Source organism: Cyprinus carpio, chromosome B15 (assembly GCF_018340385.1).
Source record: "Cyprinus carpio isolate SPL01 chromosome B15, ASM1834038v1, whole genome shotgun sequence".
Lineage (NCBI taxonomy): Eukaryota > Metazoa > Chordata > Actinopteri > Cypriniformes > Cyprinidae > Cyprinus > Cyprinus carpio.
In genome coordinates this window covers 26,783,330-26,797,947 of record NC_056611.1, presented here as the reverse complement: position 1 = coordinate 26,797,947, position 14,618 = coordinate 26,783,330, and the positions used below count along the sequence as shown (strand labels likewise).

At 34.1% G+C, this 14,618-nt stretch overlaps 1 protein-coding gene across 1 annotated transcript in view; it reads left to right on the top strand.

Annotated features, from left to right (window-relative positions):
- LOC109095639 (diacylglycerol kinase delta-like) overlaps nt 1–14,618 on the top strand; it is a 34,215-nt gene that overhangs the window by 6,906 nt on the left and 12,691 nt on the right. Inside the window, 8 exon segments of the mRNA XM_042740094.1 lie at nt 1,544–1,651; nt 2,069–2,153; nt 9,129–9,229; nt 10,261–10,393; nt 10,516–10,622; nt 11,638–11,763; nt 11,855–11,961; nt 13,184–13,360. Of these exon segments, the coding sequence (XP_042596028.1) occupies nt 1,544–1,651; nt 2,069–2,153; nt 9,129–9,229; nt 10,261–10,393; nt 10,516–10,622; nt 11,638–11,763; nt 11,855–11,961; nt 13,184–13,360 (944 nt within the window).

Below are 14,618 nucleotides of genomic sequence, written 5' to 3'. Positions count from 1 at the left end.
CAAATGCTCATGTCATTCATGCTGCAGCTCTCGCGGATATAAAGATGTAAAGTTAGCGTGCGGTTAGGAAATGGCTCTATTATCTGCATCAAGGCTTGGAGTGAGCTATTTTGGTAGCTCTTCTCAAAGCCTGAGCGCTGCACAAGCGGGTCAAGCTTCCTGTGGGTTGATCGGCGTTGTGTGTTTCAGACTTCATTGCGTGTGTGCGAGCTGAAATGACAGGTGCCTTCAGTAGCAGAGAAAAGGGCATTTACTGTCAGCGGAAACCAGCATGAGTGAGTGAGAGTGTGTGTGTGTGTGTGTGTGTGTGTGTGTGTGTGTGTGTGTGTGTGGGGCGTAAAAGCCTCATGTCAGTCAGAGGCTTCTTGCTCCGACCTGCGTCTCATGGATTGCTCTAGGGGCCAGGTTAGTCTGTTACACTCTCTGAACATCTATCTGTGTTTGTGTTTGTGCTGCTTTATCTCACTAAATCATTTCTAGTCCATACTGACTGTGCATATTGTTTAAGATTCAGTAAGACTCAGAAAAACATTTAGCGCAAATGCATTTAAAGAATCATTTATGGAGTTGCAAAATGGTTCAAACTTTTTTCAAGTACTTGTATTTATTGTAATATTTGTTGAATGCTGAATCTGTACTTGCTTGTGATGCTGATATTGCAGTGCATTTCAATAAAACCTGTTGTCTGAATCCTGCATGCAACCTGATGTTCAGTGTGTTTTGTTAATTTGTAAAGCATTCAGATCGAGTTGCATTTGTCTCATTACGTTGCTGCAAATTCATCCATGAAATGTTTGCATGCTTTTCTCTCGCTGTAGCAGCAAAGCGACCTTGACTTTTGCAGATATGATGCTTTATCAGCCTGTTTCTGCAGTAAGTGTAGTTTTTTATGTTTTTTTTAAAGTGTGAATTTTGCAGTATCTTGCGTCTGATTTAATTAAGTGTGTGTTTGCTGTTGTACAGTATGTTTAAAATTGTGTAATGTGCGATGATACTGAAGAAAAATTACTTTTTTATGGTTTGCCGACCCTTTTCGAATATGTGTCTGTGGGATTTTTTTCAGTTGTCTGACCTAGCGGGTAAAAACAGTGTGTCTGATAGCTTAGTGGAGTAACACAACACACATGAATTAAAGAATTATTCATGTATGGGGCACAAACTCTGCAGGAATCAATCTTAAATGTGAACAATATTAATAGTTATGCTTGCAAATCAGAAAGCAGTGTCAGAGTGAAATGTGTTGAGCTCTGCCGCTCCCTTTAGGTGTAACATGGAACTGCAGGCTGTGTGTGTGTGTGTGTGTGTGTGTGTGTGTGTGTTGAGGTTGGAGTGAAGTTGTGTGGTTTCTTGGTGTAAAAATATCATTCCATTACAGGTTTGTGGGAGATGTTATGATGTGTAAAGAGCTGCTCGAGGAGGATGATGATGTTTTTTATTACATAAATGAACGCAGGTGACTGGAACGAAAGGAATTTTCACATACCCCTCTCTTTCTCCCTCTCTCTCTCTCTCTCTCTCTCTCTCTCTCTCTCACTTCTTCTAGACGATTTTAAAAGAGGGAAAGTTGATGAAACAGACGAATTTTCAGCGCTGGAAGAGACGTTATTTTAAACTGCGGGGAAGAACGCTGTACTACGCTCAGACGGCCAAGGTTTGTTAAAAACAGCACACACACACACACATTTTTAATTAGTTGTGTAAATGAGAGCATACCGTATGCTCTATTATTTGTATTTAAAGCTATTTATAATTTGTACACAATAACCCAAACCCTAAACCTAAAGGAGCATTTAAATATATTATATTATAAGAAAAGCACTAAATATATATATTTGTCAATGTATATTTTAGAATATATTTGATATATATTATGTCTGTCTGTGACTCTGTGTGTGTATTTTATTAAAATAAAAAATAGACATCATCAAAGGAACATTTTTTAAGCTTTAATTTATTTCTGGAGACAATTTGTATTGCAGATATTTATAGATATATGTAGAAGTAAAGATAAATCACACTTGCACAGATTTAGATGAAAAGTTATTGATTTTTGCTGATTTGTTTTCAGTCGATTATTTTTGATGAAGTGGATCTGACGGATGCCAGTGTAGCAGAATCGAGCACGAAGAACGTTAACAACAGCTTTACTGTGAGTGCACACACACACACACACACACACACACACACACACACACACACACACACACACATTATCTACTTTTTATGTAAAGCTAATTATAATCTGATTTTTATTGTGTGATGTGAGTGGTGCTTCTCATGATTAGGGGATTATTTAACAGTTCCAGCTCTGATTCCTCTCAGAGAGTCTGTAATGGTTCTATTAACAATTCTTTAGTACTTTTCATGAAGAATTGTCTGGAAAAAAAAATTGCATTTACTACCCTTTAGCAGTGTGTTGCCAAATGATGAGCTCATCTCAGAATAGAAATAAATCAGAAAATGTTCTTTTGAATGACTTTTCAGTCACTTTTTAGAGCCAGCATAAATACACTTCTTTTCAAAGGTCGCTGTGATTTTGAAAATTCAGTAAAATTGTAAAATATTATTATTATTACAAATGACTGTTTTCTATTTGAATATGCTGTAAAACTTAATTTATTTCTCTGATGTGCAGCTGTATTTTCAGCATCATTACTCCAGTCTTCACTGTCACATGATCTTCAGAAATCATTCTAATATAATGATTTGCTGCTCAAGAAACATTTCTGATTATTATCAATGTTGAAAACAGTTTTGCCGTTTTATATTTTTGTGGAAACGATGATGCATTTTATTAATCAAGATTCTTTGATGATTAGAAAGTTCTAAAGAACAGCATTTATTTGAAACGGAAATCTTATAAACATCATAAATGTCTTCGCTGTCACTCTTACATCTCTGTGATGTTCTGATCTCTAGATATGGCATAAAATCATGTTTTTTTTTTTTTTTTTTAAGTCTGATGACTTAATGCTAAACAGATAACCCCTAAAAGAAAACGTTCTGCATTTGTAACATACAAAACTTTTTTTACTGAACTATTTTTAGCTTTGAGGATCTCTCTGTTAGGCCAGACTTCTGGAGACAGCTTGGAGCTAAAAGTGTAGTTGAGTAAACACACACTCGTTTCTTGTGCTTTCTGTGACGTTCTCAGCGAGGAAATGAAGCTTCTGAGAAAATTCTGGATCTGATAAACAGAGCGGCCTGAAATGTGCGTGTGTGTTAGTGTTCTGAAGTCTATTTATAGCTGACATTTGGACCGATTTAATTTTAATTGCAGGGAGGAGCTCATGCTTTTCCATGCTCCGTCCGCTCTGCGCTGCGTGTGCGCGTTCGCTCTGTTTTCATATGCATTTTTTCTGCCCGCTGCTGGTTTGTGGGAGGGTCTCCGGCAGGACACGGCTCTCTGAGTCATCGTGATGGAAACAGGGAGGAGTCTTTGAAAGAGAGAGGGAAGGAAAGAGACATGGATCAGCTGAGGAAGGAGAATTAGGAATGATTTGCGGATGAGCCGGTTCGTGGATCTCCCTACGGCTCCGATCAACCTACACAGACAGGAGAAGAGAGAGCGATAGAGAGACAAAAGGAGAAAGAAGAGGTTTATTGGAGCGTCTGGATTTTGCCAGCAAATAAGTAAGAGGAAAGAATGTGTGGAATGAGAGAAAGAGAGCGAGCGTGTGTTTATTTAAAGGGATAGTTCTCCTCAAAATCATCATGTGCTCACCCTCGTGTCTTTCAAAGCTGTGTTACTTTCTTCTTTTTTGAACTATAAACAGCATTGTATGGATAAAAAAGCAAAATGTCTTCTTTTTGTTCCACAGAAGAGTTACAGGTTGGATTTTAATTATACTTTTGGTATACAGTTACCCACAGATGTGAGGGAGATCTGGCAAATGTTTGCTTTGTGGATATCTGGCGATGTCTTTAAAGGTGGAAATGATTCATGAAGTAAATTGATGTCTTACTATGTGTTCTTTTTTAGGGCTAGGATTAGATTTTAGTCATCTGTAATCACCATTAATAGCTTCAAATGTAAATTCAAGTCTGTTGTGTGTTTTTATTTAGATGTGTGTGTTATGTGTGTGTGTCTGTGTCTGTGTGTGTGTGTGTGTGTCTGTGTGTGTGTGTTTTGAACACTGTGTCCAGTGTTTTGTTTTTTGGCCTTGGGATCAATATGACAGCAGCCTCTGTGTGTGTGTGTGTGTCTGTGTGTGTGTGTGTGTGTGTGTGTGTGTGTGTATAATATATTATAAAGCTGTTGTTGGCATACTAATAATAAATTAGAGAGGTTTTATAGAGTAGGGCTGTCATTTGATTAAAATATTTGTCAAATTAAGTAATATGCCAGTTAATTAATCAAAATAAATTGAACACCAGTGTCCAAATGTTTAGGGTGGACAATTTTTTTTAAAGAAACTAATATTTCTCTTCATTAAGGATGCATTAAATTGCTTAGAAGTGACAGTAAATACATTTATAATGTTACAAAAGATTTCTATTTCATAAAAATGCTGTTCTTTTGAACTTTCTATTCATCAAAGAATCCTCAAAAATAAAATGTAGCACAGTTTCAACTAAAATATGAACTGTGTTCAACATTGATAATAATCAGAAATGTTTCTTGAATCATTAGAATGATTTCTGAAGATCATGTGACACTGAAGACTGGAGTAATGATGCTGAAAATACAGATTTACATCACAGAAATAAATTACGTTTTACAGTATATTCATATAGAAAACACTTATTTAAAACTGAAATAATATTACAAAATATTACTGCTTTTACTGTATTTTAAATCAGATAAATGGTGAGCCTTATTTCAAAAACATAATCAAGTCTTACTGACACAGAACTCTTGAATGATTGTATATAACAATATTTCCTGAACAAAAGTTTTTTTTTTTTTTTATTTCCATATCATTGGGACATAAGTCTATGACTATCAGTCTAGGTAAACATGCAGACTGATGTCTTTGGCTTTTATGTAGTATTCAAGCTTGAATTACTAAAAGGCTAGGAAAAATTCATTACATTTGCATTCATTCATTCATTCATTCATTCATTCATTCATTCAGCAGAAACTTTTATCCAAAGCATCTAGTAAATGTGGAAAACAGCAAAGCTATTAATCTTAAGGAGGCAATAATAGAATACGCTTTTATTAAAGGATTACACTACCGTTAAGAGAAGTATCTGTATATGAGACACATAATGTTTAAGAGAATGTGACATCCTTAGTGAAAAATAGTTAAAAATTGGGATTTGTCCATTGAAGGATTTTAATGTGCGTAGGATTAAAGAAACTGTAGAGAAACTGATCTGATAAAAGCCACAGAACGTCACAAAAGTTCATTCTGGTTCGAGAGCCTTTGACTTAAAAGATTATATCTCATTTAAGACCAGATCGGATCGATTTTGCTTGGACGGTCAGCTGGTTTTCCTCTGACAGGCCTTACTGTGTGGTGCAGGACTCCGCGTGCTTTAAAAGACGTCACTGGGCTGTGTGTTGTGCAAGAGTTCAGCTTGTATAAACATGAGGTGACGTGTTCATCACTGAACAGAACTGCAACATTTAAAGTTTTCAGACAGGATTCTCAAACACTCTTACTGCTGGCTCTGCCATTGGTTAGTCAGACAGATAGTCCCGCCCCCAAACTCACGTCATTGGTTAAGTCAGAAGTTGCAGTTTACGTAATGAATACCGTTATAGTGCATTATACACACAAGCTTCAAGTAAGGTTTTACCATATTTGTTAATCATGGATTAATATTTTGAAATTTTCTTGTTTCATGCTTCAGTCAGTAATTAATCTTACAAATGTGAAACCCAGAAATAAAACTTCACCTAAACCAAAAATAGAAGATAAAGAAATAATAAACAGTACACAATATAAAAAATAATTATTATCTTCTTACCACATCAGGTTTGGAGAAATGTAGCATTCCATCAGTGTCTCAGCAATGGATGCTCTGCAGTGAATGGGTGCCGTCAGAATGAGAGCTGATAAAAGCAACGGTTTGAGGTTAAAAGTGTCTTAATGCTGGATGTGTTTCAGCTTTTGTCTTCTCCAGATGTTAACTGATGGACTGGAGTCATGTTAATTATTTGTAGATTATTGTGATGTTTTTATCAGTTGTTTGGACTCTCATTCTGACGGCACCCATTCACTGCAGAGCATCCATTGATGAGACACTGATGCAATGCTACATTTCTCCAAATCTGATGACGAAACAAACTCATCTACATCTTGAACAGACTGAGTGAACTATTGCTTTAACCCAGGGTTAATTGTAGTGTATTTCATTTGTTGCTTTATTACATTAGTGCGGCAGCTGTGTGTTGAAGTGTTAAAAACAGGATGTGTTCAGCTGTAACTGAACCCTAAAAGCTCTTTGAGTCGCATGACACAGTTCATCTGGCGTTACGACAGCGCTGATAATGTGTGTTTGTGTGAGGGATAAAAGTGGCTTTAAGATCTACATCAAAGACATTAACCAGACGCACACTGACTCTCTCTCTCTCTCTCTCTCTCTCTCTCTCTCTCTCTCTCTCTCTCTCTCTCTGTTTGTGTGTGTGGGTCTGTCTCTCTTCCGCTGTCAGCTGATCCATGCGTCTGTATATTTTAGTTGGGTTTATGAGGCAGTTTGTGTACTCCTCTGTGAAATGAATAATATGATCAGTTTATATATATATGTATATATATATAAGTGTGTATGTGTGTGTGTGTGCTGGCAGAGGAAAATAGTTATTTTTAACTGTGTGGGAACAGAGGGTCTTTGTCAGCAGCTGGAGGAAACGGATTGGGAAGTTGATGTACACACACACACACACACACACACACACACACACACACACACACACACACATGCTATTTTAGGCGTTCGAATGCATGATGGTTTGGCTGTTGTGATACAGCTGAAAAAGTTTGAGTTCCAGACGTTTGTGGCCACTAGTGAACATGATTCTGTTTTGCATTCTGTTCTAATTTTATTGCAAGTAGTAATTTCAGTGAGAACATCAGTTTGCATGAATGTCTGTGGTTTGTTTTGGGGTTTCTTTGGTCCTTTTACTTTATTGACAGAGCAGACATGAAGAAAACATCATCTTTCTTTCATCAAAACTTTTCAAACTCCTCTAAAACTTTTATTTTTATTTGATTTAAAATCCCTGATTTTTAATGTGCTCTCAGACATTTTAAAGTGTATCTCAATATTTTTGCTTTTAATGATATTTATGAACTTACTTAGACATGTATTTATTTACTTAGGATGCAAAAGAGATTCAAAATGAACATATTGTTAACATAAACAATGAACAATATATTATTTACAATGAAAAATATGTCTATAGCATTAATTGATCGAAAATCATTTTATTAATGCATTTTTAAAATTAAAAGTTGTCTTTTATTATTAGTTAATGCATTTAACTGACATGAACAAACACTGAACCACTGTATTTTTATTAACTAACATTATCGACAATTAATAAATTCTGTATAAGTATTTTTCTTCTTATATTGCCCTTTAGTTCATGTTGGCTAATGCTTTAACTGATGTTTACAATTAAGACCTTATTGTAAAATGCATTTAAAATCTAGTTAGAAAAGAAACAAGACACTTTTATACACTGGTTGTCACTGAATATTTAATAATTTTCATTTATATGCACCACTATAACGATACATAAGGATACACACTAAAGCATGAAAAATACACGCCTCTGTGGACATTTGTGAGTAATAATGCAAACCATCTCCTTGACGCACTCATGAATAAATTGATCTTATCAACTTTTTTGATACTAAGATGCTGTTTATACATCTCTTAACACGCTCTCTTACTCAAGAGTAGAAAAAAAAAAAAATAAAAAAAAAAAATCTCACATAATCAAACAGAAATAAATTACAAATTAATGACCAATTAAATAAATATATAATCAAGAGAAATGTGCTCAACCTCAGGTCATTCAAGATCAGGATGAGTTTGTTTCACAGGTTTGTAGAAATGTAGCATTGCATCAGTGTCTCAGCAATGGATACTCTGCAGTGAATGGGTGCCGTCAGAATGAGAGTCCAAACAGCTGATAAAAACATCACAATAATCCACAAGTTATCCACAGCACTCCAGTCCATCAGTTAATGTCTGGAGAAGACAAAAGATGAAACAAATCCAGCATTAAGAAGTTTGTGGATTATTGTGATGTTTTTATCAGCTGTTTGGACTCTCATTCTCTTTCGGCACCCATTCACTGCAGAGCATCCATTGCTGAGACACTGATGCAATGCTACATTTCTACAAATCTGCTGAAGAAACAAACTCCTCTACATCTCGGCTGGCCTGAGCTTGATTTACAGCCAATTTACAGCAAATTTTCATTTTGGGGTGAACTATTCCTTTAAAATATTTCCAATATTCTTCTTAGTGTTACTCTAATGTTATCACAGCAGAATCATTGAAATATTTTCTGTCACCCAGCCCTAGTTGGCACCCTGTAAGCTGGATAACAAGAGCTCTTTGGTAGGTGTGTGTGTGTGTGTGTGTGTGTGTGTGTGTGTGTGTGTGTGTGTGTGCGTGCGTGCGTGCGTGCGTGCGTGCGTGCGTGCGTGCGTGCGTGCGTGCGTGCGTGCGTGCGTGCGTGCGTGAGTGAGTGAGTGAGTGAGTGAGTGAGTGAGTGAGTGAGTGAGTGAGAGAAGTGGACAGTGTGTTCCTTGTTCTTTGGCCTTAGTTTGTGTGAGAAGCACATGTTTCTGGAGCCCTGAGTGTACAGACACACTCCGCACGCACGCACGCACTCACACACACACTCACATTTAAGGTTACGTGTGGGTAAAGCAGCTTATAATACTTGAACTAATCTATTCTGATTTCTTCAGTTTCTCATGAGTTTTCCCTCTCTCTCTCTCTCTCTCTCTCTCTCTCTCTCTCTCTCTCTCTCCTCTCTCTCTCTGCTGTCTGTCTCTCTCTGTCTCTCTCTCTCTGTCTCTCTCGCTCTCTCTCTCTCTCTCGATACTCTTCGTAGTCCACTCTCTCTCGCATCTCCGCTCCATCCCAGTCGCCTCTCTCGATCCCCTCTCTCTCGCTATCTCCAAATCGCCTCTCTCTGTAGGTAACCAAAGGCCGATCAACTCCGTGTCGTCGACTGGTTCTGTGTGCAGAAAACAGGAAAGAAATGGAGGAATGGATCGCAGCGCTGAAGAGTGTTCAGAACAGAGAACACTTTGAGGTGAGTTCCTCCATCTGACTGGAGGTTCAGGGACGAGTTATTCTGAAATGCATTCCACCACATTCTTTACAAGCGGTTGAACTGAAAGCAGTGGGAAATCTTTATTTTTTATACTAATTATTTCACACACAAAATGAAACAGAATACAGTTTAATTTCCAGTTTGATTGCGAGCAGTGACTCAAAACAGTGTTGTTTAGTGACAGGTAATAGGACAGATTACACCACAATAAACCGCTGTCGAAAAAATGAATAGTTGTAAGGAAAACAATAATGAAATAATGTAGAAAATGTATATAGAATGAGTGATTTGATTTTTTTATGAATGCACAGAAACTATTAACATTTGGTTTGCCAAATCTTTACTTTGAATAATATACATTACCATTCATCTCTGTTTCAGTGTTATTTTGGTATTATTATATATTCATATAGTGCTGTTATTAATATTTTGAACTGGCTTTTATTTTAGTTTAAGTTTTTATTAATTTTGTTGCATGCTTTTTTGTTTGTTTTTAATTATTATTATTATTATTATATATTTTTTTAAAGGTTTAATTTATTTATATTTCAGTTTTAGTTTTTGTTTATTTCTGGTTAGTAATTTTAGTGCTTCATTTTAAACATATTTCAGTTAGTTGCCAATTTCTAATCATCTTTTGGTTTAAGTTTTCCATCTAATGTTTATATTTTATTTTATTTCAGCTTTATTTTAAATAAACTAACATAACTTACATCAGTACCATTGAAATGTTTGGGTTTGGTTAGATATTTTAGTGTTTTTAAAAGTAGCCTCTTCTGCTCACTAAGCCTGCATTTATTCAATCAGCAATACTGTAGGAATTATGAAATATTATTACAATTTAAAATAACTGTTTTCTATGTGAATGTATGGTATAATGTAATTTATTCCTGTGATCAAAGCTGTATTTTCAGCATCATTACTCCAGTCTCCAGTGTCACATGATCTTCAGAAATCATGAAGTTCATATTTTTGTGGAAACTAATGCAATGCTTGTGTCTCTGCTGTAGTCCACTCAGTTCAGTATGGATCATTTCTCTGGGATGCATAACTGGTACGCCTGTTCTCACGCTCGCCCCACGTACTGTAACGTCTGTCGGGAGGCTCTGTCTGGAGTCACGTCTCACGGACTGTCCTGCGAAGGTCTGTCACTCTTCATGTGCTTTCTGATTTGATATGCAATAATTAGATGTTCTTGTTTAGGCTGATTCTTGCTGTATGATCTGAATGTGTTGACTGGACTGAACGCTCTGTTTGTCGTACAGTGTGTAAGTTCAAGGCTCACAAGCGTTGTGCGGTCAGAGCCACTAATAACTGCAAATGGACGACACTGGCCTCTATCGGCAAAGACATTCTGGAGGATGAGGAAGGGGTGAGTGCTACTCGTGCGAAAACAGATCCAGCTGTGCTCCAGTGTTGTTTTAGAACTATTTATAAACTATTATATTAGTGTTTGGAATTATATATTTTATATTTATATATATATATATTTATATATATATTTATTTATTTATTAATGTTATGTCCTTTTGTTTATGTTTATTACTTTTTTATATTACTATTTAGATTTAATTTATTTAATTCATTGTTAGTTATTTATTTTGTTAGTTATTGTTAGTTAGTAATTTTAGTTCTTAAAGACAAGGCAATGATTTTTTTTTTCATTTTCAAACTAATATTTTATTTTATTATTTTATATTAATTAACAAAAATGTCTTTAATAGTTTTTATTTTAGATATTATTATTATTATTATTATTATTATTATTTTAATTATTTTGGTTTAATTTATTTTTATTTTAGCTTTAGGTTTTATTTATTTCCAGTCATTTTAATGCTTCAACTTTAGTTTTTTTTTTTTTTTGTATTTTAATGTATTTTTATAATTATTAGATTATCACATTTTATTTTTTTTTTAATATTACTATTTAGGTTGAATTTTCTGTTATTATTTTAGATTTAGATTTGTTTATTTCCATTTAGTAATTTCATGCTTGAACTTGTTTTATTTTTATTTTATTATTTTGTTTTATGTCATCTAATGTTTTATTAATTTTATAATATTTTAAATATAGTTTTAGTAATTGATAATAATCATAACTTGTTCCAAAACCAAAAGTTAGGCTAAATTATTGTTCCTTTTTTTTTTTTCGCCAAAAAGACAGGATTACATGCATTGCAACAACATAACTGACTTCATCAAGTACTAAATGTGTACTTCAAATAGTTTAGTCTGATTAAAATGCTATGTGTTTTTATGCCTATTTTAGAGTACTGAGCTGTTAGCTTAGCGATGCATGCAAGCAAATCGGTTCCTTATTGTGTGAGAATCTCAGTGAACATCTGAACTGATGACTGATCCTGTAATTAACACTTTGTAATCTCTAGATCTCGATGCCTCATCAGTGGCTGGAGGGGAATCTGCCCGTCAGCGCCAAATGCACCGTGTGTGATAAAACCTGCGGCAGCGTCTTGAGACTGCAGGACTGCCGCTGTTTATGGTGCAAAGCCATGGTGAGTGTGCAGAACTTCACTCTTTCTGACATTTATTATGTTTTATTAATTTTAGACTACGCATTTATTAAAATGCCCTAATGTTCTCCAGGTGCATGCTGGGTGTAAAGACCAGCTCTCTCCGAAGTGCCCACTGGGTCAGTGTAAAGTCTCTGTGATCCCACCCACCGCCCTCAACAGCATCGACTCAGACGGTGAGCGGCCAATCAGAACGCTCCCCCAGAGACGACCAATCAGAAAGAGCCATCTCATGGAAATATCCAATCAGAGCTCTCTGTCAGAAATAACTCATCCATATCAGCTCTCAGAAATTATGGCATTATGTCAGATTTAGAGCAAGAAAAAGTGTCATTGTTGACTAAAACTAAAACTAGTAAAAGTCATGTTTGTTAATTGACATAAAGCTGGAATAAAATAGAATATAAATATTAGGTAAAAAAAACTTGATCTTAAAAAAAAGTTGAAGTACTAAAATTCCTCAAACTTAAACTGAATTTAAATAAATTAAAGCTAAATAGAAATATAAAAAAAAAAATCAAAAACCAATAAAAATTATAAAAGCGCATAATGAAATCAAAAATGAAATTATTAAAACTAAAATAAAATGCTAGCTGATAATATCAAAATAAAAGCTAATTTACAATATTAATAAATATTATAATAAAACTATGCAAATGGCAACAATCCAAAAAATGATGATAATGATAAAAGCACACACCAAAAAAATACTAAAATTACCTTAAAAAAGTAAGATGAAAATATATATTAAAAAAATCAAAATATTATAAATGCTGTAACACTAGTAAACTATAAGACTTTGTAATAAAGACCCAAAACCGAAACTAACAAAAATGGGAAAAGCACGTAAAAGTGACTAAAACGACTGAAAATAAAATAAAAGTTGAAAATATAAAAGTAAAAGCTAATTCAAACATATTTATAAATAATAACATAAAACATTTTACAGTAAAGTCCAATTAGTTATTTGTTACAGTATTTATTAATCTGCGTTAATATTAGTTAATAAAAATACAACACAAAATACAAATACAATACATCAGCTGTTAGTTCATGTTAGCTCAGGTTCAATAAAAAATATTAACAGATACCAATTTTGATAGTGATAATATATTACAAAATTTAATTGTTGGAATAAAATAATATATAAATATTAGATGAAAAACTTATTTCATATAGTTGCCATGGCAACATTTCAACTTTTATTTATATAAATATATGATATTAATAAATACTATAATAATGTAAATTGTAACATTTTACAATAAAGTCCCAAAACTAAAAACAATAAATCCATTAATAACAAATAGAACCTTATTGCTTTGTGTTAATAGTAAACGTGTGTTTGTGTGTGTGTGTGTGTGTGTGTGTGTGTGTGTGTGTGTGTGTGTGTGTGTGTAAGGTGCTTCTGGAAGGCGACGTTGGTTCGACGTCCTCCGACCTGCACGAGTCCGCTGCTGGTGTTTGTGAACAGTAAAAGTGGAGATAATCAGGGCGTGAAGTTCCTGCGGCGCTTTAAGCAGCTGTTGAATCCTGCACAAGTGTTCGATCTGATGAACGGAGGGCCACATCTGGGGTAAAACACCTGCTCACACAAATATGACCCTGGAGCACAAAACCACTCATAAGGGGCTGTTTTTCTAAACTGAGATTTATACAGTTTAATAAATAATCTCTCCATTGATGTGTGGTTTGTTAGGAGGACAATATTTGTCTGAGATACAACTATTTGAAAATCTGGAATCTGAGGGAGCAAAAAAATCTAAATACTGAGAAAATCATCTTTAAAGTTGTTTCAAATGAATTCTTAGCAATGCATATTACTAATCAAAAATTAAGTTTTGATATATTTACGTTAGGAAACTTACAAAATATCTTCATGAACATGATCTTTACTTAATATCCTAATGATTTTTGGCACAAAAGAAAAAAGTATCATTTTGATCCATACAATGTAATTTTGGCTTTTGTACTCGTAAACATCCACTGAGATCTATCACCTTTTCATATTTGTTCATGTGTCTCTCTAACCTTGCTTCTTTTTCAGAATTTCTACACCATCCTTATTCTGTTTCAGAAGATCAAAAGCCATCCTCATTCATGTGTTTCTATCAGAGACAGACACCCTCACATTACTTACATTAGGCCTTCAATACAAAGAGATAGACGCGCTGACGTTACACAAACAGGTACAGCTCATTACAGAAACAGATGGATTATCAGACTGCCAAACTACAAAACAAACTTTACTTTAGGCCTTCACTGCAACCCGTCAAAATAAAAGTTCATTTTAATTTTAGGAAACTGTGGCGGAAATGTATGGTACTATTGTACTGTAGAATGTACTTCTCAAAGAACAATAATAAAATTATGAAAACTTTATTTTTAAGTAATATCACGCCATTTTTCTTCAGTATTTAATTCTAACAGGAAACTTCTATAGTGCAGCACAGTTTTACCCCAAAATAAAAGGAATTGTTAAATTATCCTTTGATTACATTTAATTAAATACCATTTTTTACTAAATAAATTGTGCTATTAACTAATAAATCCAGACAAATTAAAACAGACAAGACAGAATTTGTGGAAAAAATTTAACATTGCATTGAGCCCTATTATTGTAAAAAATGAAATAAATTATTAAATTGTTAAATTTGTATGAATTCAGTCATTTAGATGTGTTTTAGGTTGGTAAAAATTTAATAAACGATTTTAAAATTCAAATAAAAACCATTAAACAGAATTAAAATACAAAATAAATTTTAATTGTTAAATAATAATAATAATAATAGTGCTTAATAATTATTAATAATTATAATATTAAATCAATTAATAAA